At 39.2% G+C, this 25,220-nt stretch overlaps 1 protein-coding gene across 3 annotated transcripts in view; it reads left to right on the plus strand.

Moving 5' to 3' along the window:
* Positions 1-25,220, plus strand: part of USP6NL (USP6 N-terminal like) — a 122,983-nt gene that overhangs the window by 42,289 nt on the left and 55,474 nt on the right. For 2 of the 3 annotated variants that reach the window (XM_059847517.1, XM_059847515.1), the window contains 2 exons: positions 10,527-10,600; positions 12,638-12,720. In XM_059847517.1, the coding sequence (XP_059703500.1) occupies positions 10,527-10,600; positions 12,638-12,720 (157 nt within the window). Of the gene's footprint in view, positions 1-3,735; positions 3,857-10,526; positions 10,601-12,637; positions 12,721-25,220 lie in introns of those variants that run through there. The other variant, XM_059847516.1, reaches the window with a different exon arrangement.

A 25,220-nucleotide genomic window follows, 5' to 3' on the forward strand; every position in this document is an offset into this window, starting at 1 on the left:
ATAAAATCATAACCAGTACCTGAAAAGCCACTGGCATAAAAGGATGCCTCGACTTCTGTTAGGGTAAAATTCCTGAAATATTTCTGCTTTTCATCTGTCAATACTGCTTCAGAGGTCAAGTGTCTGATCTTCCCATATAATGCAGCAGATGATTTGCAGCATATTTTATTAAGACATAATTGTAAAGGCTAGGGCTAGTGCTGGGAAAGGTCATGGATTTCAGGGGGAGTGTGGGAGTAATACTCATGAGCTATAGATGAGCCAGATTCTGTGTTACAGTGAGATCAGTTCTAGCCACAGCAGGAGTTCTAAGAAATGTAATCTTTTGGTGGAAGAGCATAAAATGATTTGCAGTAGTAGAAAACTCCTGTGTTTTTCCATGGTGGCTGTGTCTCTGTTGTTCCATGGCTGCTGGCTTAGAACATGTGTCACACACAGAGCTCGCTGTGTCCCTTGGAATTGCAGATCTGCCCCCATGGCCACTGCAACAGCTGCTGGGAGGGCTGAGCTCAGCTGTGTTTGCATCTCCTGACAGACAAACGTGTAGGTGACTGACCACTTCTTTGTGGCCACAATGCTGCTCTTTCATGGCACTGAGGAAAGAGAAAAATTGTGATGAAAAGGCCAGATACCAACTACACCCCTGGGAAGAGAAGAACAAAGGATGACTTAAGCTAAGACATAAGACATTAGCTAGTTGTGGCACAAGTCAGACCAGTCTTTGCATACTGGCAAGCCCCAAATTATACCCAGCCTGAGTTTTTACATTGAAGTCTATTAAAAGCTGACATAAATGTTTCAGGTTGTGTTGACAGAGATTTGGGCGGGAGGGTGGGTTGTGCATTGGTTTTGTCCTCTTTTTCTTTCAAGAAAGGAGCATTGTTCAAAATTGGGTTTACTCTTTCCAGTATAGCTTGTTGAAAATTGGCAATTATGGTTTCTTCTGGCTTTCCAACTGATTATGTTAACCTTCAGCAAATTAATTATCTTCTGGCTCATGACTGCATACAACACTTTGTGAAATGGAATTACAGTAGAACCCTGCCAGATCTTGTCACTCCACTTTGTAACCCTTGTGGGAACTTTCATAAGGCTCAGTAGTGAGGTGATGACATGAGCATTCCAACTGCAGCTTCCAGCTGGTTAGGTGTAGGTATTGCTGATGGAGTGATCTAATTTTAAGGTGTAATTATTTACATGAAACACACAGAAAAACAAATTGCAAATTAGGACTAATTAAATGGCCAAGTTATATTTTATTAGAGTCTCTTCTTTTTCTGTTTTATTTCTGTTTTATATTGAGTTTTGTGTTTTCATTGCTCCATTATCTAGAGATGTTAATAGGCTATGTTATTAAAAATAAAATGATAGGCATATTGCAGTAATTGATTAATATTGGTGGTATTTCTGTAAGCCCTTTAGTCCATTGTTGCTTAAAAGCAAGGTAGAGTATTAGATTTAAATTCTATGCAATACATAGATTCCTAAATTCTCATTTCATGTTTTGACTCAGGCTTCCTCTGTGGAATATCTCTTAGCAGAGCTGCCTTGATTTCCCTGCTCTTGCTTTGAGGCCTTTGGAGATCACTTTAAAATTGATTTGAGGGGGTTTTTAGTGGCAGTTAATTTTACTAATTTCCAAAGTGACCATTTTCCATTGGTGAATGTGCAGTGTCTCACAGGGATGTTGCAAGACTGCAAGAGTTCTACCATAGTGAAACTTGATTTTTCATTGAGATGAGATTCAGTTACATTTCTTCAGGGAAGTTAAAACTTTACTTTTATATTCTTCACTCATTAGTCCTCATGCTGTAAAACTAGAATAGTGTCTACTCTGAACGCTGATTACTAAGTGGGGGAGGGTACATGGGTTTTGCTGTTGCAATGGGCTTTTTTTAGTGCAGAGCATAATGCAATATATTGATTTTCCAAAGAGTTTTAATATATCTTATAGCTTTTTTTCTTTTCTTTGGAATAAAGAGAAATTTCAGTTCAGCCAAAATGTTACCTTTTCTAGAAGTCTGTTGAAAAACACCTACAAAATCAGAAATGCTAAACTTGAGAGATTTAAGAGAAGTATCACTATAGATATCTCTAGTATAGCTATAGTGTGTGTCACTATAGATATCTCTAGTATAGCTATAGTGTGTGTGTATATATATATATGTGTGTGTGTGTGTGTGTGAGTAATATGGCTTATTGCTGTCTGTGATTAGTGTGTGGTAGAAGAGCAGCAGTGATGTTAAAAAGCAAATTGTTTTCAAGTGGTGAAGGGGTGAGAGTTAACCTGAGACAAATGCTTGTGTTCATTGTGTGTGAGTTCTTGTCATCCTCACCACAAATATGCTCACAGATAAGGAAACAGAAAGTAGCTGATTTCATTTCAGTAGTTTTGTTATGAGCAAAGTGGAAGATTATTTCTGTGTCTCAAGAGGATTGCTGTTGTGTGTGTCAGCAGTAAGAAAATGCTGCTTTTGAGGGAAATGTGCCTGGTAGTGGGCATGGCACTGGCTTAGTCTAAACTCATACTGATTCCAGAGACTAAACTATTGACACCTGGGCTTGGGTGGGATCCAGGAGCAGTAATCAGTGGTAAAGACAAAGGAGCTGCTGCTCATTTCCAGGCTCGGTGCTCTGCCACACGATATGGGGAGGAAGGTTAAAACAATTGAAGGAACTGTTCTTTTTTCAGTCTCTGGGGAAGAAAGAATAGTCTAACACACTTGATCAGATCTCCTGTTCCTGACATTTTAACACTTCTCTGAGTGCAAGAAAACCACAAAAGGGTTGAGGCTGGAAGAGACCTTTGAAAGTCATCTGGTACAACCCTGTGATCAAGCAGGGCTGTGCAGAGCTGGTTGTCCAGGGCATCTCATGAACATCTCCAAGGATGGTGAGAGATTCCACAGCTTCCCTGGGTAACCTCTGCCAGTGCCACTGATCATCTTTCAGCTGGCTTCACAAAGTGTCTGGTAGTGTGTGTGTCCTGAGTTGCTTAGGTTAGGATATGGAATTGGCTGGTTCCTGGCTGCAGGCATCACATAGCAGCAGAATGGCAGGGTGAGAGAGCACGTGTGGGGGCAAAATCTGTGCAGGAGAATGGCTTTGTGTGTTTGGCCTGGGATATTTGGTACAGAAATCTGTTTTTCAGGTTTTACTCCTGAATTTTTGTACTTTTATAAACAAAAATGTTGTTGTCAACTTTTGACGTCCTAGGTGTTTCAAGTTCCCAAGATATCTTGAAGAATAAAGGAATTTTGATCAGAAAATATGTAAAATCTCCATCCTTTAAGTAGGGAATGCCAGTCACAGAAATCTAAACTGTATTTTTTAGAGTTACCTAATTTTGTGGTTTCTTAGGTAATAAGCCAGGAAAAGGGTACTTAAAGCCCCATTTCAAGTAGGTCCTTTCAGTAAAATGCTTTTCCTGCAGCACTTGGAAAACACCAGTAAGAATTCTTGCCTAAGAGTAGAACAGTGATGTGTTACAGGAGCCCTGGCCTCTGAGGCTGTTTGTTCAAATCCTTTTGTTTATTATGAGCTGGAATGCAGGGCTGTGGGCTGGGCTGGAGAACACCAGCGTGGTGCCTTCGTGACACTTGGCATTAACAAATGGCATCTTTGTTCCAGCCTCTGCAGCTCCTGGAGCTGTAGAGGGGCTGTGTCTGGAAAAAGGAGCACGTGTCAAGTGGCTCAGTTGTGTGCAGCAAATGCAGCAAGTGGAGGAGGAGAACTTTCCCCTGGTCATTTTTGATAAACTGATTTAGAATATGGTCTAGAAGCAAACAGATTTACTTCATGAAGACTAAAACAGAGCTCTACAAGGACTGGGAAGAAAATGACAGTCTAAAGACTGGTAAAGTGTTGTGTAAAATTTTATGTACTGTTCTTTAATTGTTTACATTGTGCTGTTATTATCTCTCATTTCAAATTAGTGATAACTGAGCTTTAAATAATAATATTTAAGGAATACAATTATTTTTAATGGTGGAAGAAATGTGGCTCAGTTAACGTCTGGAAATACATATTTCAGAGAAAGTTTTGCTATGCAGAAGGGATTGTTGTTATAACTAACCAGTTCATTTTGTGTTAAAAGCTCTTCTCTTTTTTAGAAGTTCCCTTTGCATGAGGAGAAAGTATAATAAATGATGCTTAATCCCTTTTGTTCAGAGCAGCTTTGGTGTTGATGTGCAGGTATTTACCAAGATTCTTCCTTTGGAACATGGTGTACCCACAGCAAAATACTATTAAGTGTACGTCATGGCTTTTATTTCGTTGTTTATGGGACTGAACTGGAAGGAAAATAAACAGCCTGAGTATTTAAGGGACTTTCTGCTATGACCAGAGAGTTTGTTTATTGCTCTGATGTGTGCTTTGAATGTGTAGATGCATAGCAGCTGGTGGTGGTGCCTGCAGACAGGAATTTGTGCCAGTGCAGCTCTTTGAGCAGTGGGATGTGTAATGTGCAAACAGGCAAGAATTTTAGTAAAGTAATGGGAAAAAAATTAACATTTCCAATTCTTTTGGGGTTTTCAGAGTGCTCTGCAGTTGATGAGACAGTGATGGTGGATTAAAGGACAAAAATGGAAGAATAACTTTTTAGAATTTGGGATAAGGTTACACAGGATGCTCTTGGTATATTGAGCCCCATGGAAAGAGACATCATTTCTGAGGGTGCTGGTCCACAGTGGGTGAGCCTGAGGCAGTGTGTGCCTAGGAAGGCCAGTGGCATCCTGGGCTGTACCAGCAGTGGTGTGGCCAACAGGACCAGGGCTGTGATTGTCCCCCTGTACTCAGCACTGATGAGGCCACACCTTGAATCCTGGGGTCAGCTTTGGCCCCCTTGTGACAAGAAGGACATTGAGGTGCTGGAGCATGTCTGGAGAAGGGGATGGAGCTTTGATAGGGTCTGGAGCACAAGTCCTATGCAGAGTGACTGAGGGAGCTGGGGGTGTTTATCCTGGAGAAAATGAGGCTCAAGGGGGAAGCCTATGGCTCTCTACAGCTCCCTACCAGGAGGGTGTAGCCAGGTGGGTATCAGAAAGCAAGGCAACCCCAGTGAGGGGGAGAAAGACGAGGTGGACTCCATAATATCAGAAGGCTAATTAATTACTTTATTATACTATATTATTCTATATTATATTACACTATATTACATTATATCTAAACTGAATCTGCCAAGCACTTAACTGCACTGAATTTTGTGACTGCCAGCCAACAGTCCACACACACACACACACACACACACACACACACACACACACACGTGGCCCTGATAGGCCAAGGAAACAAAACACCATCACTGTGGGTAAACAATCTCCATATTGCATGCTACCTACTTTAGCACAACACAGGAGCAGTGAATGAGATAAATGAGATAAGAATTGTTTTGATCATTCTTTTCTCTGCTTCTCTCAGGTTTAGAGAATGTGAATCCCACAGGTGGGGACTGGGCTCTTCTTGCAGGAACAAATGACAGAATGAGATGAAATTACTTCAGGATTCATTGAAGTGGTTTAGGTTGGATATTAGGAACAATTTTGTTCCCAAAAGGGTTCTCAAGCACTGGAAATAGGCTGCCTAGGGAAGTGGTGGAGTCACCATCCCTTGAGGTATTTAAAAGCACTTGGTGCTTGGGGGCATGGTTAATGGTGGGCTTGGCAGTGATGGATTAATGGTTGGACTCAATGATCTTAAAAGTCTTTTCCAACCTAAACAAATCTGTGATTCTTCTTAAATTTATGGCACATCTGTAAGAGGCAGTTTATTATACTGCTGCTGATGCATGAGCACTGCAATGTACCTTGTACCTACTGCTCCTTCAGTGTAAGGAACTCACTGAGGCTCTCAGTGGTACTCATTTCATGCTACCCTCGTGAGGGAGCTACTCCATGGTTGTTACCTTTGGCAGGTGAAGTACAGCTTGGTAATTTTTTAGGCTGTTTCAGAGACAACAGCACTAGTGAGTTAGAGTAACCCCAAAGACCATTCCTATAAATTGTATGCCTACTTTTGTAGGGACTAGAGATGTGTGCTTACTGGATTGCACATGGAAATCACTTTAAAAAAGGCTGTGCCTTACTGGTTTGCTCTTCTGTAGCTGAACAGGATTAGAAGCCATGCAGGATTAGACAAACAATTCAAAATACAGGTACTTAGTAAACCTGGTAGAGCAGCAGCTTTTCTGTTTGTGGGAAAGACCAGTGTTTTACTGTCTTCTGGCCATTCCTCCCTTGGCAGCAGCTGAGTTCTGCTGGGCTGTGATGAAAGCCAGGTGTAACTGTGGGCTCTGTGTTAGTCACCCCAACCAGGAGCAGCTGAGCTGCTGCCAGGCTGTCACAGGCTGTGCAGCTCCTTCTTCACTGCTGGAAACATAAGGGATAGTCCTGCCAGTTCCCCCTCCTTTATTCTGGAAATCTGAGTTACAGCAGGGACTGTAAGAGGGATCCTCAGTGTTTTTAGCTCAGTGATTTACATGAACACAAAATTACATTGTTGTAAATTTTTTCCCCCACCTTCTCCCTACCCCCACCTTAAAATACATGTTTAAATGGATTAAAGGGGGTCCTTGGGTCAAGATTCTCTGGTGTCTGTAGGTGAGTCCATCCACAGCTACTCTTCATCCATGTGGAACAGAAGAGAGAAGATGGCATGAAAGCCAGAGTAAGGCAGGATTTGTTTAGCTTCATCAGATCATCAAATCATATCTCTGTTTCTTGCAAAAATCTCTATCCTTGAGAAGTTTCAGTAAAATTCAGAATTTAATTTTTACATCTGTTTGTAGGCTACAACCTTATTTTTTTTTTACTAGTGTTTATTTTTACTTGGATTTGTTGTTTTGCTGTTGAATGTCACTTAGTGTCTTCCAGGTATTTTAGCATTTATTAATAGAGCATAATGTTATATATTTTTAGTTTGCTTTATATCTGTTACTCCTGAGGAGATTCAGGACACTTGGAAATTTTCACAATAAGAACAGCCATTGGAATAATCTCTCCAGGGCAGTGGTAGATTCCCCAAGCGTGGACACTTCTAAGATTCAGCTGAACTGGGTGTTGGACAGTCTTGTCTAGACTGTGCTTTGGCCAAGAAAGCTTGGACTAGATGGTCCTTGAGGTCCCTTCTACCTGTCATTCTGTGATTGATGCTGGGCAGGATTTTATGCTGCTTGTACCTTGTAAGCCTGTCTGATTTTGGGGGGACTTGGAAGTGCTGATTAGCATGCCATTGTTGACAGAATTTACCATCAGGTCATTGCTAATATATTTTCCCATTTTTTAGTTCAAATCAGTTCTCTGTACTAATTAATTGACTATATATTAATGTTGACCTCATTTGGGATGGCATTGTTTCCTGTATAATCTGTAATGCTAACTTTTAATTAGTAAATTTAATCATACTTGTATCATATCTTTAACTGCTTTCATTGAGATAACACTGAACAAAACTTGTAAGACTTTAGAATGCCAGTTATTTGTCTTCAATTTCATAGGGAAGCATTTTTGTGCCAAAGAATTTTTCTTGTTCCCATATTTAGCTTTTACTTTATCAGGAATCAATGTGTAATTTCTAAGTTGGAGGTATTTAAATATTTCCTCTTATAAGAAAAATCATGTTTAATGCTTATCTCCCAAAATAAAAGCTCTTGCCCCCATCTCAAGCTGTTTTCTGGGTTTTCAGTATGGATGGATTAATGAAACATTGAACTATCTCAGTGCAGCTGGAAGGTTAAGATGATTCTGGCAGAAAGCAAAGAGGATTACTTTAAAGGCAATGAATATGATAATTTACACACTAAATGTAATTGAATTGTCATGAGACACAGAACATGCCAAACTTGGATTCACACATTGCTTATGCAGAGGAAGGGATGGTAAGCCATGGCCACGTTTTCAGCATAAATCAGGAACTTGCTTTCTGGTGCAAATACAGTTTGGCATTCTTTTAAGCAAAGGTTTAAACTTTTTTCAGCTTACACTGTTATTCTGTCTGTGTTTTTGAAGATCCATGCACGTCCTTTTGAGCACATTTTAAAATAAAAATAGAAACCATTTTTAGTTCTGTTAAAAAAATGTATCAGCTACATTTTATGTGAATGTATTGACTGCTGTGTATTACAATATTGTCTGCTTATATTCAGCCTCACTCTTTCTCAAGTCTAATCTCTTCTACTTGGAAATCAATGATAGGACTTTTAATCTATTTCTTGAAGCTCAGCAGCAGGTGAGCTTTAAACAAGGGAGCTTTTCCCCACAGCTGTCCACTGGAGAACTGGAGATTTGGGTCAGTCAGTACTTGAAGTTGCTGAAGGAATGTCAGATTGCTAAGGAAGTTAAAAGTTTACTTTTTAAAAATTCATCATTAGTCTTCTGTAAGGACTAGCTGTAAGCACAGATCTGTTTTACAGAAGGAAACACAATTTGATTTTAGTTACAATTCCTTTATCTTCTTTCACTTTGAAAGTAAAACCAGGGTTCACCCGCTGCTTTTTGTCAGGGTTGATTTGGTAGCTTTAGTGGACATTGTCAGTTCAGCAGACACCTATGTCAGCAGATAAAGATAAGGAACTTATAAAAATAAGGATTGTTGTAATTGTGCTGGGGGAGTGCTGGAATGCCCTGGCAGTGGTGTGAAGTTGTGTCTGTGCCCCTGGGTGTGACAGGGCTGGGGAGGGGCTCTGGAGGGCTCTGGGAGCTGTGTCTTGCTCGGAGCTCACATGGGCAGTCAGGGTGACAGAGCCCTGCAGTGGCTGTAAAGCTGTGTCAGAGAAAAGCAAACCTGAGACCCAACTGCTTTGTGTCTTGAGTCCCCTTTCAGCTTAGGAATAAAGGATCCAGCACCAAAGCACAGGAGGAGCAGTGCCCTGCTTGGACACACCAAAGTCTGAGCAATATGAAATATTCTACTCACCCCTTATCTTACAGGGAGGAAATGATTTGTCAGTGTTGTAGCTTAGAGATGTCAAGCTTCCAAATATAGGAGGTTGAATTATTTAATTTTTTTCCTCCCTCAAATAACTGTGTAAGTACGTGTGTGCTGCTTCTGCTGCTCACTGGAGAAAATGACAGAGCTCTCTGTATTCTGAATTAACAGGAGTAATGTGATTGGCCAATGATGGTGACAAAGGGGGCCAGGTGAGGGTAACCAAGTGTGACTTCTGGGGATCATAAATGAAAGCTTTGAAGAAGCAGCCAGACCTTCCCTTAGGGGAAGCTTGGGGCAAGCAGTGCTGTTGTCTAAATGCTGGTGCTTGTGTCTGTGGTGGGTCACACTGAGGTTCTCTTAGTGTTCCCCTGGAGAAAGGTAGAGTGAAAACAAGCAGAGACCATGTAAAATCTCTAACAGATGGCTTAGAAGGCCACCTTGGCACAACTTCTTGTCTAAATGTTGAAAAATATGTAGGTAACCTTTATTGAAGAAACACTAGGTTTGAACAAATAATTGCGTTAATGTCATATGATAGAAAACTGTAATATGTGATCTGTTTTTCTGTTTCATGGCCCAGATGGTTGGTATGTACCATTCCTGAAGTTCATTATGTTGCCATGAATTAGATAGTGAAAAAACCCCACCTGCTTGGAGTTATTTTTATAACAGTGTTAGATTGAAATATATTTTAAACCTTTTTCAAGCCTTGCTTTATCTAAAGTTCATTGCTTTTCAATAATCAAAGGAATTCAATGCTTAAATATTTCACAAACTTATTAATTAAAGCTGATTTACCTCATTGGTTTGATATAATTATATTTGGGATATTGCAGTACATTCTGTTGTTGGATATTCAGAATAGCAACTTTTCCTTTCTTAGTGCTCTCTGTTCCTGTCCATGTCCTGGAGATGGTTTCTGCTCAGGGAACAGGACTGAACAAAACTTGAACTCCAGTCATGTAGTAAATGCTGCATCTGCAGTGTCCTCATGTCCAGTGCTTACTCACAGGCTGGTTTTTTGTTTTTGCCTGTCAACCTTCCTGTTGTCATATCCTTACACTTATTCCAGCTCTGGGTTGCCCAAGTTGCAGTTCTGACACTGTAATGACATCCTTCCCTGTTTTCTGAGAAATAAGTTGTAGGCTATTTCTAAGAAGCTGTGCATTATTTCTTCAGTATTCCAGTATCTCCACAAATCCTGTAAATATGTCACAATTTTGTTTTAAGCCAGTAGTGGATGTTTCAGCTTTCTTTGACTATTAGAATGTTTGTGGAATTGCCAGTTAGTGGCCTTTAGTACTTTCTTCAGTTTTTCAGTTTGTGGGTTGTGCAGAATTTTTTTTTACTGTATTTAATATCTACATTGGTGGAAAATCAGAAGTATTCTAAACTCAGCAATTAAGATACTGTGCAGTAACTGTACTTTGCTTTGAGCAGTATTCAAGACATACACCAAGGTCATATTTTGCTTTGATACCACAGTTTTGGCATTTCTCCATTGAAGTAGTCTCCCTTTAGTTGATTTTCCAAGTATTTGGCTGCAGTTCTTTTTTCACAAGGGAGAAAATCTGAACAACATGATTTTAATTCCTCTACAGGTGCAGATGCTGAGCAGGATGCTGCTATCAAACTTGCCCAGGAACGAGCAGAGATAGTTGCCAAGTATGACCGAGTAAGTGAACTTTTTAGTAATTTAAAAGACATTTAATAATGAATCTTCATAAGATGTCTGTTTAAAAAGTAAATCATGATTCCAGCTACCTGTTGTTTGAAATACTCTGTTGAGTACTAATCTGATGTTTAATGATACACTGGCCTGTGGGTGAATTAAACTCTCTCCATGGGGGATATTCTGGATAATGACTCAACTCATTTTTCAGGTGCAAGTTACTTTGGGACTATTTCAGGGAGTGTATTGTATTAGAAGTAGTGAAAGTGGGGTGTTTGAGGATGCTCAGTGTATCTGTGAAATCAGAAGGACTCTCATTTTACTTTTTATTTATTTTATCTTCTGTTATGCTAGTACAAACACTGAAATCATAGCAGAAAAAGTAAAAGATGAGTGAGCTGTATTGTTTCTGATCTTGTTGTGGGGAGCTAAAGAAATGCCCTGGTCATATGATGTTTGTTCTTGGACCCCTTGTCAGGAAAAGCCTGGCACAGACTGTGCCTAGAATGCTTACATAGTACTCAGGTATTTTTGTAACACTTAGGGACTTTTTAAGTGTCACTGGAGTACAGAGCAATAGCCTTGTGTGTAGAGTTCATGGAAAGTTTTATGTGCCAGACTTACTGGTGGTTTGCACAGTGTGCAGTATATGAGTGGCTCACCTTGGACTAAGGAAAAACCTGCTTGTGTGTGACAGGCTGACACCAGCTGCTCCTCAAAGCTGCTCAGTCACTGCCACCTCAGCTGGGCAGGGGATGTAACAAAAGGCTCATGAGTTGGGATAAAGGCAGGGACAGATCCTTCACCAGTGACTGTCATGGGCAAAGCAGACCTGAGTTGAGGAAATCTGTTTAATTTATTACCTATCAAATCAGAGTAGGACAATAATAACATAAAAACTGGATCTAAAATATTTTCTCCCCAACCTTCCTTCTTTCCTGGGCTTAGCTTTGCTCCCAGTTTTCTCTACCTCCTCCATCTGAGCAGTGCAGGAGGATGGGGAATGGGGGCTGTGGTCAGTTTGTCTCACATTGTTTCTGTGACTCCTTCCTGCCTGGGGGTTTGACTCCTTAAACTCTTCCCTTTTTCCAGTGGGGAGGTCCTTCCCATAGGCTGAAGTTCTCCATGAACTTCTTCAGGATGGGTCCTTCCCATGGGTTGCAGTTCTTCATGAGCTGCTCCAGCACTGGTCCCTCCATCAGGGTCACTCCTTCAGGCACAGGAGCTCCAGCATGGGTCCCCTGTGGGGTCACTAGTCCTGCCACCAAACCTGCTCCAGTGTGGCCTGGGCCATGGCCAGTGGCAGGTCCCTACTGGACCTGGCTTTGTCTATTGGATGTGTGGGGAGGTTTCCAGCAGCTTCTCAAGAAACTACCTCTGGAGCCCCTTGCTCCTAAAACCAGGCCACACAAACCCAATTCACTTTGTGTTCTGAGGGGTGGGCTGATTTCACAGCCAGTAACCTGTACATAGCCCACTCCAGAAGCAGGTAGAGCTGAAATGTAAACTTCTGCAAGCCTTTTGCAAGATTGGCAATTGCAGAACAGGAATGGGGCATGCATGAATGCATAATTGAGGGAAAACTCAGTGCTGCATTGTTTGACAGCTGCTGCAAGTCAGCCAGGACATTAACTCAGGACTGTCTTCAGGATGTGCTCTTGCAGGTGATAGTTCAGGAAAGATGGACTTGAGAAATGAAGGGAGTAGAGGGCACTCTGGGGACCTTGATGCATTATTGTGGAGTTTAACAACAGCTGTGGGATTACTGTGACTCTGGTTAAATATATTTTGTGTATAGCAGTAACCAAAAGAGATTTCCTGTGATGAAAATACTGTTTGTAAGGTCTGGGCTAGGTGTTCTGCTCTCCCTTCTCTTGGCTGGTTAGGTTAGGACTGGTGTTCTCCTCCTCTAACCTCCTGCCACCATGTCCCAAAGTGTCCCTAAAGTTATGCTCTCAGTGGTTGAATGCTCCCTTACGTGTCTTTATTTATTGTGCCATAAAATATAATTTGGCTTTTTGTTTTTTCCTTTCCCCTTAGGGACGTGAGGGTGCTCAGATTGAACCGTGGGAAGATGCTGACTACCATCTTTACAAAGTCACAGATAGATTTGGGTTTCTACAGTAAGTAGCAAGCTTGTAAAGAAAATAAGATTAAAAGTTAGCTACTATGAATATGCAGGTTCTTTATTGCATTACCTATTTGGTATTTTATGTCTTTAATAGATATTTTGGAAACTGCTGCATAAGTGTTACTGCTGGATAATCTTTCACTGTGCTTTTCAATTCAATTTCTATCTGTTTTTTTATTTCTGTAATTTAATCTTGCATAGGGAGGGAAATGTTTTAAAATATTTTATTGGGAAGTGAAAATTGATAGTCTACAAAAAACATATTCCAAGCTGAATTGCAGATAAATTTTGGTAGTGAATAACTTAGTTGGATGTAAAAAAACTTGTAGTTCTTGGAAAGATTTATAAAAATTTTGTTAAAACGTTTAATTTTGAAAAGATCCCAACACATTAAGGTTACTCAATGGTTGTATATGAGCAAAAGTGTATCTCATTCCATAAAAGATTAGTATCTTTTGGCTTCATATATTTTTTGTCCTTACTGAAATCTCTGCTGATTTGGGACCTAATATTGAATCAACTTTAAGTCAGAAAATGCCATATGCAGTTCCCCTACACGTGCCTCCTTTGTAACATAATCTGTTCCTTTTTGGCAAATAGAAGATCAGAGTATTACATTGTATTAGGGTTTTTGTGGTTGGCAGATGTAAATATCCAGCTTGCAGAAACTGAACACAAGCTGACTTGCTAATTTTGATGATATTAGGCTTCTCTGAGGTTCTTGGTGTTTGGCATTTTTGTTTGAATACATGAAATGCATTCAAATCCAGAAAAATCAGTAATAAGTGGAAAACTTAGTAATACCTATGTATTTCATAGTATTGGGAAGGGGGATGTTTATGTTCTGTTTTTTTCAGAACCTTTTTTCCTTCTCTTCTTTCCTTTTTGCAATATTATTGTTTTTACAAGCTGTGAGTTAAAAGTCATCTTTACCTGCAGACTGCTTGTGCTTCATTGGGGTGAGTTAATTTGATGTGTGACATTCCAAGAGATGTGTTTCACACAAAGAGGTCCTTGTGTTGCTAAGGCCCAGCTGCAGCACCACGTGCCTGCAGTTGTAGCATTCCTAATGGAGAAAGGATGTCTGAGTTATTTTATTTCTGGGGCAGAGGTAATGGAACCCACTGCAGGGTTCACCTCTGACTTTGGTATCCTTGTGAAGTCCTGAACTTTTCCTCTTACCTGTATTGTGGCACTTGCATTTTTATGTGTTAGGTGTAGAAGATTGTTCCTCAAGTCCTCTCCACTTGCTGCTGCTGTTCAGTCCTTACCCCAGATATTCCCCTTGCCCAGGAACATCTCTACTCACCAACACAGAATTAATTCTCTGTATATGTCAACTTTAAGGGATGAAAGCTGAAAGATTTAAATTACATAAAGACTGCACAGGTTAGCACTGTATGCAGATAATCTCTTCACTAATTGTGCCTATTTGTAGCTTATCCATGTCTTGTTACAGGGCAGATTTCACCAGGGAGTGCTCTCAAGGCTGCTTTATGATTGCTTAAGAGAAATTCAATGTGTTGCAAAAGATGTTTTTATTTTCCTGAGAAGCAAAATCTCTCCTAATAGAAGAAATAGAATTAGAATAAACAAATCAACTGTCTGTCCCTGAAATGACAATTTATATTGCACTATAGATTTTAACCTATGGACTGGATCATGTGTGCTCTCATACTGGGCCTGCTGTGACAGAAAGAAACTCCTATCAGAGTTTGAAATGCAGCAGGATGTACCAAAAACCTCAAAAGTTTGTCATCCCTGAGAGCCATAATTCCCTATAATCTCTCAGGTGTTTACGGTGTAAATTAGCAGACAAGCTGATGCACACTGGTACTGCCCCAGATTTTGTTCTCAAACTTAGTGTCCTAGGTAAGGTCTACAGGGATTTGTAATCTTGTTTATACTGACCTCTTAAAATACTAAGAGAGGTGTCTTTTGTGTCAGAAGGGTGCTGGGTGTGAGGAACCTGATACAAAATTAGGGCTTGTTTTCTCAAGTACGCCAGGCTTTGATTACTATCAGTGGTTTTCTATTTTTCCTTGTCTGTGTCCTGTTTGCAGCTTTCCCTGGCTCTGTGAAGGGGCCATTCAAAGTTCAGTTGATTGCTGATAGGGCAGAAAAGATAATTTTGAGGGAATGAAGCACTCAGGCTGCATGTGTAACTTGCCACTGTGTAGAATATGGGAGAAGGTAAAGGCTAGAGACATTTCAAGAGTAGTTTTGGTCTAAGTCTGCAATTCTGGTGTCCCAGTGTCCTTATTTGTGTGTTAAACTGGGAATTTGTAAACTTGAGGGACATGAAGACTTAACCCTTCTGTTTGTCTTCTTGCCATACCAGTAGGGCTCAAGTTTTCCTCAAAGAGGACTGAGAGGGAAGGTGCCTTTTTATTTACCAGTGGAGTAATTGGATTGTGATTGGAAACAGATACAACATTTCCCTTCAAGTAAAATATGTCACTTTAACCTATTTGTAAGACCCTCAGTTGAGGTATCTGGAATCTTTGGTCAATTCTAAGTGATGCAGTATTTACTGTTTACAGGAGTTAGGTCCATCTTTACCCAATATTCTCCTAAATTTTTAGTAGCAGCTGCCTTCAGAACACAATTTAATTTGCTGCAGTAGTTTATTTGCAGTTCTGCAAATGAGCGGGAATGTTCTAGTTAACTTTGGATATTAAAAGGAAAGTGGTGTGGACAGGTTAATAATATTGCTATTTAAAACAAAAAAAAATATTGCTGAGTTAATACTTAATGAATTTAGGGAACAAGAAAGTGTATTCTGTAAGAAGTAGCAGAGCATTATAATAATGAGACTTATTTCAGATGAGTAAAGGGAAGTTTTAGAGGGAAGTTGGATGTAGGAAGAAGGTTTCCAGCAAAGCTAAGCTGTAAAATAACCTGTGGGGAGCCCAAGGGGACTCTCTTGAGAAGTTTAACAGGAGAGTGTACAAAACCAAATGCAGCTGGGAGGAGTTTGTTCAGTGGCACTGACTAAATTGTAGCAGTTATGAGCTACTCTACTGCAAACATAAATTGTAAAGTGGAGGCATGCAGGAACCAGCAAGAGTGAAAATCTCATTATTAGCTCAATTGTAGAAAATTTGGCCTTTACCAGCTACTGTTGTTGCAAGGCTATAGGGAAGTGGTGGCTTGTGGTTTATTTAAGCCATGGGGTGTTGCAGGCAAACCAGACTCAACTTGGAGAATTTTTTTCATCATTTACTGCCAGGTAACACGACATTCTGGCTGCTGACTTGGATGCTGGCTAGAAACACTCCAAACCATACCACTCGATCAGGCACCTAGAGGAAACACCTGTCTCCCCTCTGCCTCCAGGACAAACTTCCCTTGCTTGTTGTCCTGGGTTAGCCTTGGATCACCCCAGTTCCTTTGGTGAGGTGGCAGGCAGTGCAGGAGCTCCTGCACATGATGGCTTCTTTCTGCTGCTCCTGGTTTCTTACTTATTTTCTCCTTCCGCTCCTTGTGTCTTACATGGCTTCCCCCACCCTGACATGGTGTTCCTCCCACTCCAGCCATGTTCTCAACATCCCCTTCCATGTGTCTCTTCTGTCTCTCCAATTAGTTTCTCTTAATTAATACAGATTTGTTTTTGCCAAATTTGTTTCTGTTGTGCTGTCGATCTTCCTCAGTGTCACCTGATATACATAAATATTCCATGGTATACATGAATAGTATATAAAATTAATGCATCAATTAAATAAATATCCATATAACATGGAATAGTCTATTAAAAAAACCCAAAACTATTCACTTTTGTAATGTTTCTTTCAGAGAATCCCATGTCAGTGTTGTCTTAGTCATGACCACGAGTATTGACAGAGCAGACCAGTTATTTTATACAAGCCCAATGTGATTATCAATAAACCTAAATATATTAAAAAAAAAAAAGGCAGCAATATCCCTTCCCAGAAAAACCTCAGGCATGGTCCTTATTCAATGCAATTTGTTTTCCAGTAAAAATCCTGCTGCTGATTCAACATGACAGTGCAGGACTGCTGAGCAGTCAGGCTGATGTGAAAAGTACCATTCAATTTTAAAATGAACATTTTTTCCTCTGAAGTCCAGCACCAGTGTCTGTATATACAGTGTGCCAGTGTTCTGATAACATTGGATATTCTCTTGTAGAAAGTGCAGGAGGTGGAAGCTTTGAGCTGTGCCTGCAGCTGATGGAAGCTCAGCAGCCCCTCTCTGGGGACTCCCACAGGGCTCAGAGAAGGCTTAGCCTGTAACAGATGACTTCTGCAATCAAGTATTTTAGGAATGGGAGAAATGCCTAAGATCTCTTCACAGATAGTCATAACAAAAACTGTTTAAGCTGATTTTGAAAATGAAAAAGGTCGAATGTGTTTGATATTCATAAAAAATCAGGGATTTGTTTGCTCAGTTTTTCATTTTTCCTTTTTTCCCCTCCTCTTGTTGGATATGTTGTATCTTTTTGGTCAGCATTGTATGAATGTTGACCCTGCACCACACAAAAAAGCAGTTCCTCTCTACCTATCTTGGAACCTGGCTAACTTTTAAATTAAATGTCCTCAGTATTTTCAGTGTGGACGCTTCTTTCACCAGCCCTTTTCTTTACCTTGTAGATAACTTCTATTTGCAATTTTTTCTATCAGCAGTCATTGATAAGGGAGTAACTTCAGGGAAATAAAACCAAAACCTAGAGGAGTTTCTGAGTGTCTTGAAGTTCATAGCAGGCATTCCAGTAATGCCTCAGGATCTGGGATTTTCCCCTTCCCCCTCCTGGAATTATGTAGTTGATTTGGTTCTACTTTGGAATGGTTAAAAAAGCTACTAAAATAAATACCTTGTTCCTTGGGTGGTGACAAGTTCCCTACTATAACTAGGAATGTTTTAAAAGGTATTTTATTTCTTTAGACTGGCTGTTTATGTAATGTCTATATTGATTTATCTATTTAGAAGTGACAACTTTATGAGTTATTTTTATAGCTAAAGAATTATTGGAGGTCTCAAGACAGTAAAAGAAAGCAAGAAATTCAAATGACAGTGTTTTTATAAGTAAATAAGAATTTAAGCTTTAACTGACTGTCGTTGAAGCACATACCTAAAAGTGTATTTTTCATGAATATATCCTTGTATTTATTTTTTATTAAACTCTCCAGTTAACTACAAGGACAAAACGACTTGATTCTCTGCTCCACATAATGTTAAGGTTGAATGGTCACAAGATCATTGGCTGATTGAAATTTGCAGAACAGCCCAAACTTTGTCCATGATCCTGAAGTAGGGGAGAAGCTGAGAACAGCATTTTGCAACTGTAAAGGTCAACACCAGTTTAAAGAGCTGATCCTCTTTGGGCCCTTTCAACACCAGGCCAAAAGTCAGAGCAGGATAAGCCAAATGGCCTCATTGTCTTCCTAGCATGGCACAGAAAGCTAAAATTTGAGCAAATCTGAGCAGCATCACCAACATACTCCTGGTCAATGTACTCCAGGTCCTGAGGGGCTTTGTACTGAAATTTGTAAAGCATTGAACAACATCCTCCTGAAGAAGAAACATCAGCCAGGTTCATTTGTTTTGGTACCTGTTGGAAATACAGATTTCAGTCTGTCAGTCCTTTGAGGGCCAAGCAAAAATATTTTTAAAAAATAAAATGTCCCACACTTTTCATTTTTAGCTGTAATTAAGGATTTATGTTATCTGGTCTTTTAAAGCATCCTTGTGTGTGTATATTCTTGATGATTCTTTTAAATTTCTCTCTCTGTATATCACCCAGCTGAGAAGGTGTTCTGTTTTCTTTGATAAGAAAACTGGTCAAGAGCACAGTTTTGCTTTCCTAAGTAAAATAAAAAAAATATTGGTTTTTGGGATTTGGAGCAGGTACAACTCAAGTCCAAATAGTACTACTCCTCATTGGGAAATACAGATTCTGGCCTAAATACTTGTGGGAAATAGTAAAGCTAAGAAGAAAGTAGAAAGTGTTTTAGTGTAGAAAGTGTTTTAAGTGTTCAGACATTAATAGTTATGAAATAGAAATAACAGAAGAAACTGCAATTTACTTACTGCAACTTTCCAAAAACTTTATTCTTTCCATTGTTCCCTCATGAATGCCAGCAACAGAATTGTTCTGGTAACTTTTGGTGATGAGTTGTGAAAATCAGAGTAGACATGACATCATTCAAAAAATTAGAATACTTTTATTTCTTCAGCTTGCACCATAGCAGTTCTTTTCAGACCTTGTTATTATCAAGGTTTGTGTTAACTTATATTAGTACCTGTTATCTTATAGCAATAACTTACATTGTCACAATTTGTGGTGTGACTTGGATGATTCACTTTACATGTTTTTCCTTTTACTACCTGCTCAGTAAATGGGAACTGGATATCTATTTAGTGTTGCAGATGCTGTTATGGTGATAAATATTCCAGGATCAGCATAGTGAGACTGGGCAGATTGGAGGTTTATTTTGCAAGGCTGTTCAAGTGGGTTTTTATCCCCTGAAGAGTAAGGAGTGGTACAGTAGAAGTACTAGTGGTAGAAAATACAGATGTGGTCTGCCCCTCACCCCATTCATGAGGCTCTCTCCAAAATTTGGGTTAGATTCTTGTGTTTCTCTTACAGTAGCTCTGTGCTGATTCTGATGGAATTGTACTAATTCACAGCAGCTGAGAATGTGACTCATACCCTTAGTCTTTATCCCATGAGCCTGTTAAAGCAGAGAACATGCTTTGAGAAAAGTTTGCTAATGATGGAGATTATCACATTGCCAGAGGCACTTTTCAAATAGCAGAATTCATTCTTTCTTTTGCTGACATGAGACCTACCTGCTCTTTTCCATCAAACTTCACTCTTTAGGAAACATAGTGCATTTTTTTTAGCACCAGTGCATTCCTATAGCATGCTCCAAAAATGAATTAGGGGAGCAAAGAAACTGAGAGCTCAGTCAAGGATTGAGATACTCCATTAAGTATCTCCAAATGAAACTATTGATTTTTTTTTTTCCCCTTCAGTATTATTATTTTACCCTGAACTTTTTGATAGAGAGTAATATGATGAGCATCCAGTTATCCCCTCTTGGATTCTATTTCTTGGTAATTTGTATGTAGCCTTGCTGGAAAATAGTCCTTGTCTCTGAAGTATTCTGTGTGCATTCCTTAGTGTTTTCTCCTGTGTGCCTGTTGAACCACATGGCCAAGAGCAATAACTCTTGCACAGCTCTCCCTGCTGATTTGGGTGGGTACATGAGTGAATTCTCTCCAGATAAGAGCTGTGAGGACAGGTCTCTGAGGGTTCTTGGCAGCAAAAGAAGTTATGCTGAGATTTTGGATAGTAGAAAGAAAGAAAGAAGCATGGTTGATGTAATTTGGTAATAATCAAGTGGCATTCAGAAAAAAAAAAAGGATTTTATATAATTGTAATTTCAAAGTTTTAGAAGGAGAGTAATGGAATCAGGGTTGGGAGACAGTTAAGATCATCAAGACAAGCAGTAAACCCAGCACCATCACTGTAACCCCATAACCTCTAAACCACATCACCCAGTGCCAGATCCAGAAGCCTCTTAAACACCTCCTGGGATGGTGACTCCACCACCTCCCTGGGCAACCTGTTACAGTGCCTGACCACCCTAAAAGTGAATTTCTTTTTCTAATATCTAATCTAATCTCCTCTGCCTCAGTTTAAAACCATTTCCTTTTAAGGCCATGAAATCTGCACATCAGAGTTCAAGGAAAGAGCTCCAAGGCTACAAGAAGAGTTGCAAAGTTACTGTTCACAGTGACATGGAGCCACAATTCTTAAATTTCTAGGCACAGTAAATATTGCCAAACATATTAAGTGATGTGGTGATGTGCTAAAATAGCAATGAAACGTTTATTCTTAACAGTGCAATTGTAAATGTCAGTCTTTCTGCATTTTATTTATGCTGGTCATTCAGCAGGGACTTGCTGTCATTTTCTTCTTCTCAGCTTTGTGAGACAGGGTCAGACCCTCTTGTCAGGAGAGTGGGTAAACTCTTCCCTCCCTTGGGAAGAAGTGTGCCAAGCTCAGCCTCTTTCAGCTACCAAAGTCAAATCTTTATTTAAAAAAAAGTTCAGATCTCTCTTAGTAGAGAAAAGTTGTGTTTCTCTTTTCTAAGTATCCAAATATGCCTCATTTTGACTGTCCAGAACTTTTCATGAGGTGTTATAAAGATTTACCATGGGAACTGCTGAATTCTCTGCTCTCCATTGAAATCTTGTATTATGTGCCGTGGATCCTGCCTTCTAATATGTGATACACTTGCCTTGACTGATTTTGCTGCAGAATATTCACTGCTAATCATATTGAAGAACTGCTGTTAAAAAAACCCCACAAATTTCAGCTCTATTTAGCATTCTTTCCTTTTGCCCTGATATACCCTGAGGATATTTATCTTTATTTTTGGAGAGAAGTGGTAGTTTTCATGGGTTGGTTATTGAGATTCAAAATGCTTTTTTTTAGGTCCATCTTCCTAGCATTAGACAAATCCTTTTTTTTTTTTTTAATTTATTTTTTTTTTTTCCCCTCTCTTTGTATGCTTCCATGGGGAACTGCTTTTACAATATTTTAATTGCATTTCTGTATGACAAAAACCTGTTTTGGAAACACAACAAACACCTGATTTATCAGAGAATTCCTGATAAGTTGAGATGAATCGTTGCATTCTATGCAGTGGTGAGGCTGGTTCAGAGACCAGGATAAACAGGTAATTTTATTTAAACATCCTTGACAGTGGAAGAATACATTGGACCTGCTGTAAAATTTGCTTAGTTCTGTCCATTCTGACTGAGTTTACAGCTCTGCTTCCATGGTGGAAGTGAACACTGGTCTGTGAATTTGTCTGCACTCTTGGTGGTGGTTGTGTTGTGAGTCTTCTCTGCATTCATGCATTTGAGCTTGTGCCCAAAAGCAGGAGCTGCCTATGGCAGTTTGCAGTATTTGCTTCCTTAAAGTGAGGTCTCACTTTTGCAAGAGCATGTGGTCTGAAGTGTTGCTTTAGAAGGTGTTTTGGTTACTACAAGGAAGTCTTCAGTGCCTTTGTCGTTCACTTTTTCTCACACTTGCTATTTCAACAAGTATTCTTTGTCAGCCTGATGGGGAAAGCGATTGTTTATTCAAAACTTTTTCATGAAAATTGTCCAAACCAGATGTAGCAAAGGGAGAGGAACCAGACCTTCTCTCTGGTGGTCCCTGTGAGATTTGCACTTGCATATATTTGCACATCACTTGTGTATGTAGTGGTAGGATTTCACCAGAAGGAGGAAGTGCCTAGAAGTTCTATGTCTATCAGTTACCAATGAATTTTTCTGTGACTTGGACTGTGCATTTCATTTCTTTTGCAACAGTATTTAAGATTATCTTCTCTTTAGTTTTTTGTCTTCCCTTTGCCCTTGTGTTATTGTGGTGATCTAGTGTGTGGTTCTTCTCTCACTTTCATTTCATTTCATGCATGGTCATCCTGTGGAGGGAAGAAATGTTCTGTTGTTATTTGCTGTAATTCAGAATGGTCTTCTTTTCTTTCCTAAATCTGTGTCACAGTGTTACCCCTTTCTTTAGCTTAGCTTTATTCTAAGCTTATTCTTAGGACTAGAGTTGAAATTTGAATTTTAAATCCATTCTTTCAGCTGAGTTAGTCCAGGCTGTCACTTCAGCAATCCCCTGCAGATATAGGAGGAAGTGAGGTGAATGCAATCCTGCAGATTTGATAGCAAACACAAAAATAAGCTGCAGGATAATTCTGCCAACTAAGGACAAATAATGTGTTTTTCTGTTAACAGCTGCTGCTGCTTGATTTCAGTAAAAGATCATCCAGTGTGTACTAGGAATTCATAAAGTACTTCCTTGTATGAAAAGAGCTGTTAGGTAGCAGAACTGAAAGAAATGATTGACTATGTTAATATGGTTTAATTTATACAACATTCATGAAGCAATATGCAATGGTTTTGAGTTACTGCTGAAGCTCTAAAACACAAGTATGTAGCATAATCATTATTACCTCATTTATTTCCTACTAAATTTAGCATTTCCAGAAGATGAAAGTAATTGCGTGGAGGGAATGGCCAGAGTGTGTTTCACTGGCACAGGTTGTAAAGGATGCTAAGAGGGGGGACAGTTTTTAGAAGTGCAAAGATGCTGCTTCTCTTGACCCAATGAAGGACCCCCCAGAATGGGATTTGAGACCACTGAAGTTTATTTCCTCAAAGAAGCAAGCGTAGGTACATAATGCTTTGAACTTCAGCAGTGAACAAGTCTATATTGCTGGAACAATACCACCTTAGGTAATTTATGTCCAAATGTGCTTTGCATAGCACATGAATTTTAATACAGATGAAGCTGCCAACATGCAAACCATGGATCACTGTTAATTTTTGGTGTAGGTGATCTGCACAGGAAGGAACCTTTTGAGCAGTACTTCAAAACAGGAGATATGTGTTTAAGGAGAAAATCCTAGGTGTTTTAGACATTTATCAAATCTAAATTAGAAGCAAAGCATTCTCTTTCATTTTCCCTTTAGACACTTGGGAATGTTAAGGTAGCTTAGGCTAATTTTTATCTTTCTGTAAAAACTTGATTCTGAGAACACATTTTTAACCTCAGTGTTCATTTATGTGCAATTAAAGTGACATGAAAAATCACTAGAAATGCTGATGTGCTCAGTTCAGCAGATTATAATTTTTCTCAAAGGTGTTCTGATTCCATGCTGGGGAAACTTTCAAGTTTTTGTATAGAGCACACCTTTCCACTAAAAAGAGAGGACAGCACATATTTTTAGCATTTGGCAGTGAAAACACATTTCTATGTATTTTGCTATGAATTTCATGATAATTTTTCATGTTGGCCATAAAAACTTATCAAAGTCATCTTTCAAGCAGCCAAGTACTTTACTTAAATGTTACCATATTGAGATTTAGTTGAATTTGATAAAACTTGAATTTTATTTTGTCTCATCTCTTACAGTTCACATTGCTTGAGACTTTCTGGACAGGAGCTACATGTTCATGGCACTGGGCTGTGCAAATTGGCAGCAACATCCACAGAATCCACAAATAATAATTGCAAATAAAACCTAGTCACAAAATCACATGTGGTCCAACCTTTTGCCAGCATTAAATTCTTTCTTGCAGCATGTTTCCTGATAATTATATTGTGGAATGTCATACTGGCTTATCCCATATGTTAATTAATTGCTTTGGCTTGCTTATGAATTTTAACAAAATTTCTGAAAGCTGTTTTTTAATCTGCTGTAGTCACTACCCCCATACTGTGCAGAGGTTGTTTGGTGAAAATTCCAAGTGAATGATTACAGTAGCGGAGCTCCAATTATTTTGAGAGACAGACTCAATCAGAATTGTGAGTTTGTAAGTACATTGTGAGACAAAAAGAAGAAAGTGAGCCATAGAATTTTATCTGTGAAAAACAACAGCTTTCTTACCTTCTCCTTTATATTTTCAGAAATCTTTTCCATATATTATTAATTTTGAAAATAACACTTTTGCTTTAATTTCCTTTGAAAAACTGGAAGATTAAAGCAGTATTCATAGTCAAGATTCCTCTGCAAATTACCTTGAAGGTGTGATTCTGTTGCCAAGCACTGTTGTACATATCCATAATACCCCATATTGCCCTGACAGCTTTATGTGCCATGCATCAGACACTGAGGGGGAGGCAGACCTAGTAGAGCACCTTGTTAGTGTGTTTATTGCTGTAGAATTGGTTTCCCAGTGTGAATATACTCATTTTTTCGTGTCTAGTAAAGCCATAGACTCCTACAACTCACTCCTGACAAATCACACAATTTAAAACTGTACCTATTTGGGAAGATTTACTTTTTCCTAATATATCTGGATACTGTAATGGTGCAAGTTGTTACTTCAGCAATCTGAGTTTCATATTGTACAGCAAGACAACTCCATTTGTACTGAAGCTCTTTGGTTCAGACACCTGTCAAGTGAATTCTTCCCTTCTCATACCTTACCTGTGTATGATCACTCTTACAAATTCATTTCACATCACTTTTGCTTTTGAGTTTTATACCTTACTGATGTTTTTGTGGATGTTTCCTCACAAATTTATTGATCATGAAGGTTTCAAAATGATACAAATGACTGTTTTGAAATTTTTTTTTAAATACTTCCTTCAAAACAAGTCTCCTGGATAATAGCAAGTATGTTTTCCTCATGGATTTAAACACTTATCACAAATAACACAGTATCACAGTATCACAATCACACAGTATCACACAGTATCACAAATAACAAGCTGAATGCACAGCATTTGTTTCTTCATGATTAACTCAATGAGACCATGAAGAGCAGTTGTTCTGCAAGAAACTTCTCCCAGATTACATTGAAAATGTGACACCAAATATGGTTTTGAAATACTTTTCATTTAAAAGGAAACTCTCTGCTGTGGTACAAGGTGATGCTTTTGCACTTAGAGTAGAGCATGAGAAAATAGAGTAATAGTTTGAGAAAACCTTTTACATAGGT

Source organism: Haemorhous mexicanus, chromosome 5, assembly GCF_027477595.1.
Source record: "Haemorhous mexicanus isolate bHaeMex1 chromosome 5, bHaeMex1.pri, whole genome shotgun sequence".
In the NCBI taxonomy this organism is placed as follows: domain Eukaryota; kingdom Metazoa; phylum Chordata; class Aves; order Passeriformes; family Fringillidae; genus Haemorhous; species Haemorhous mexicanus.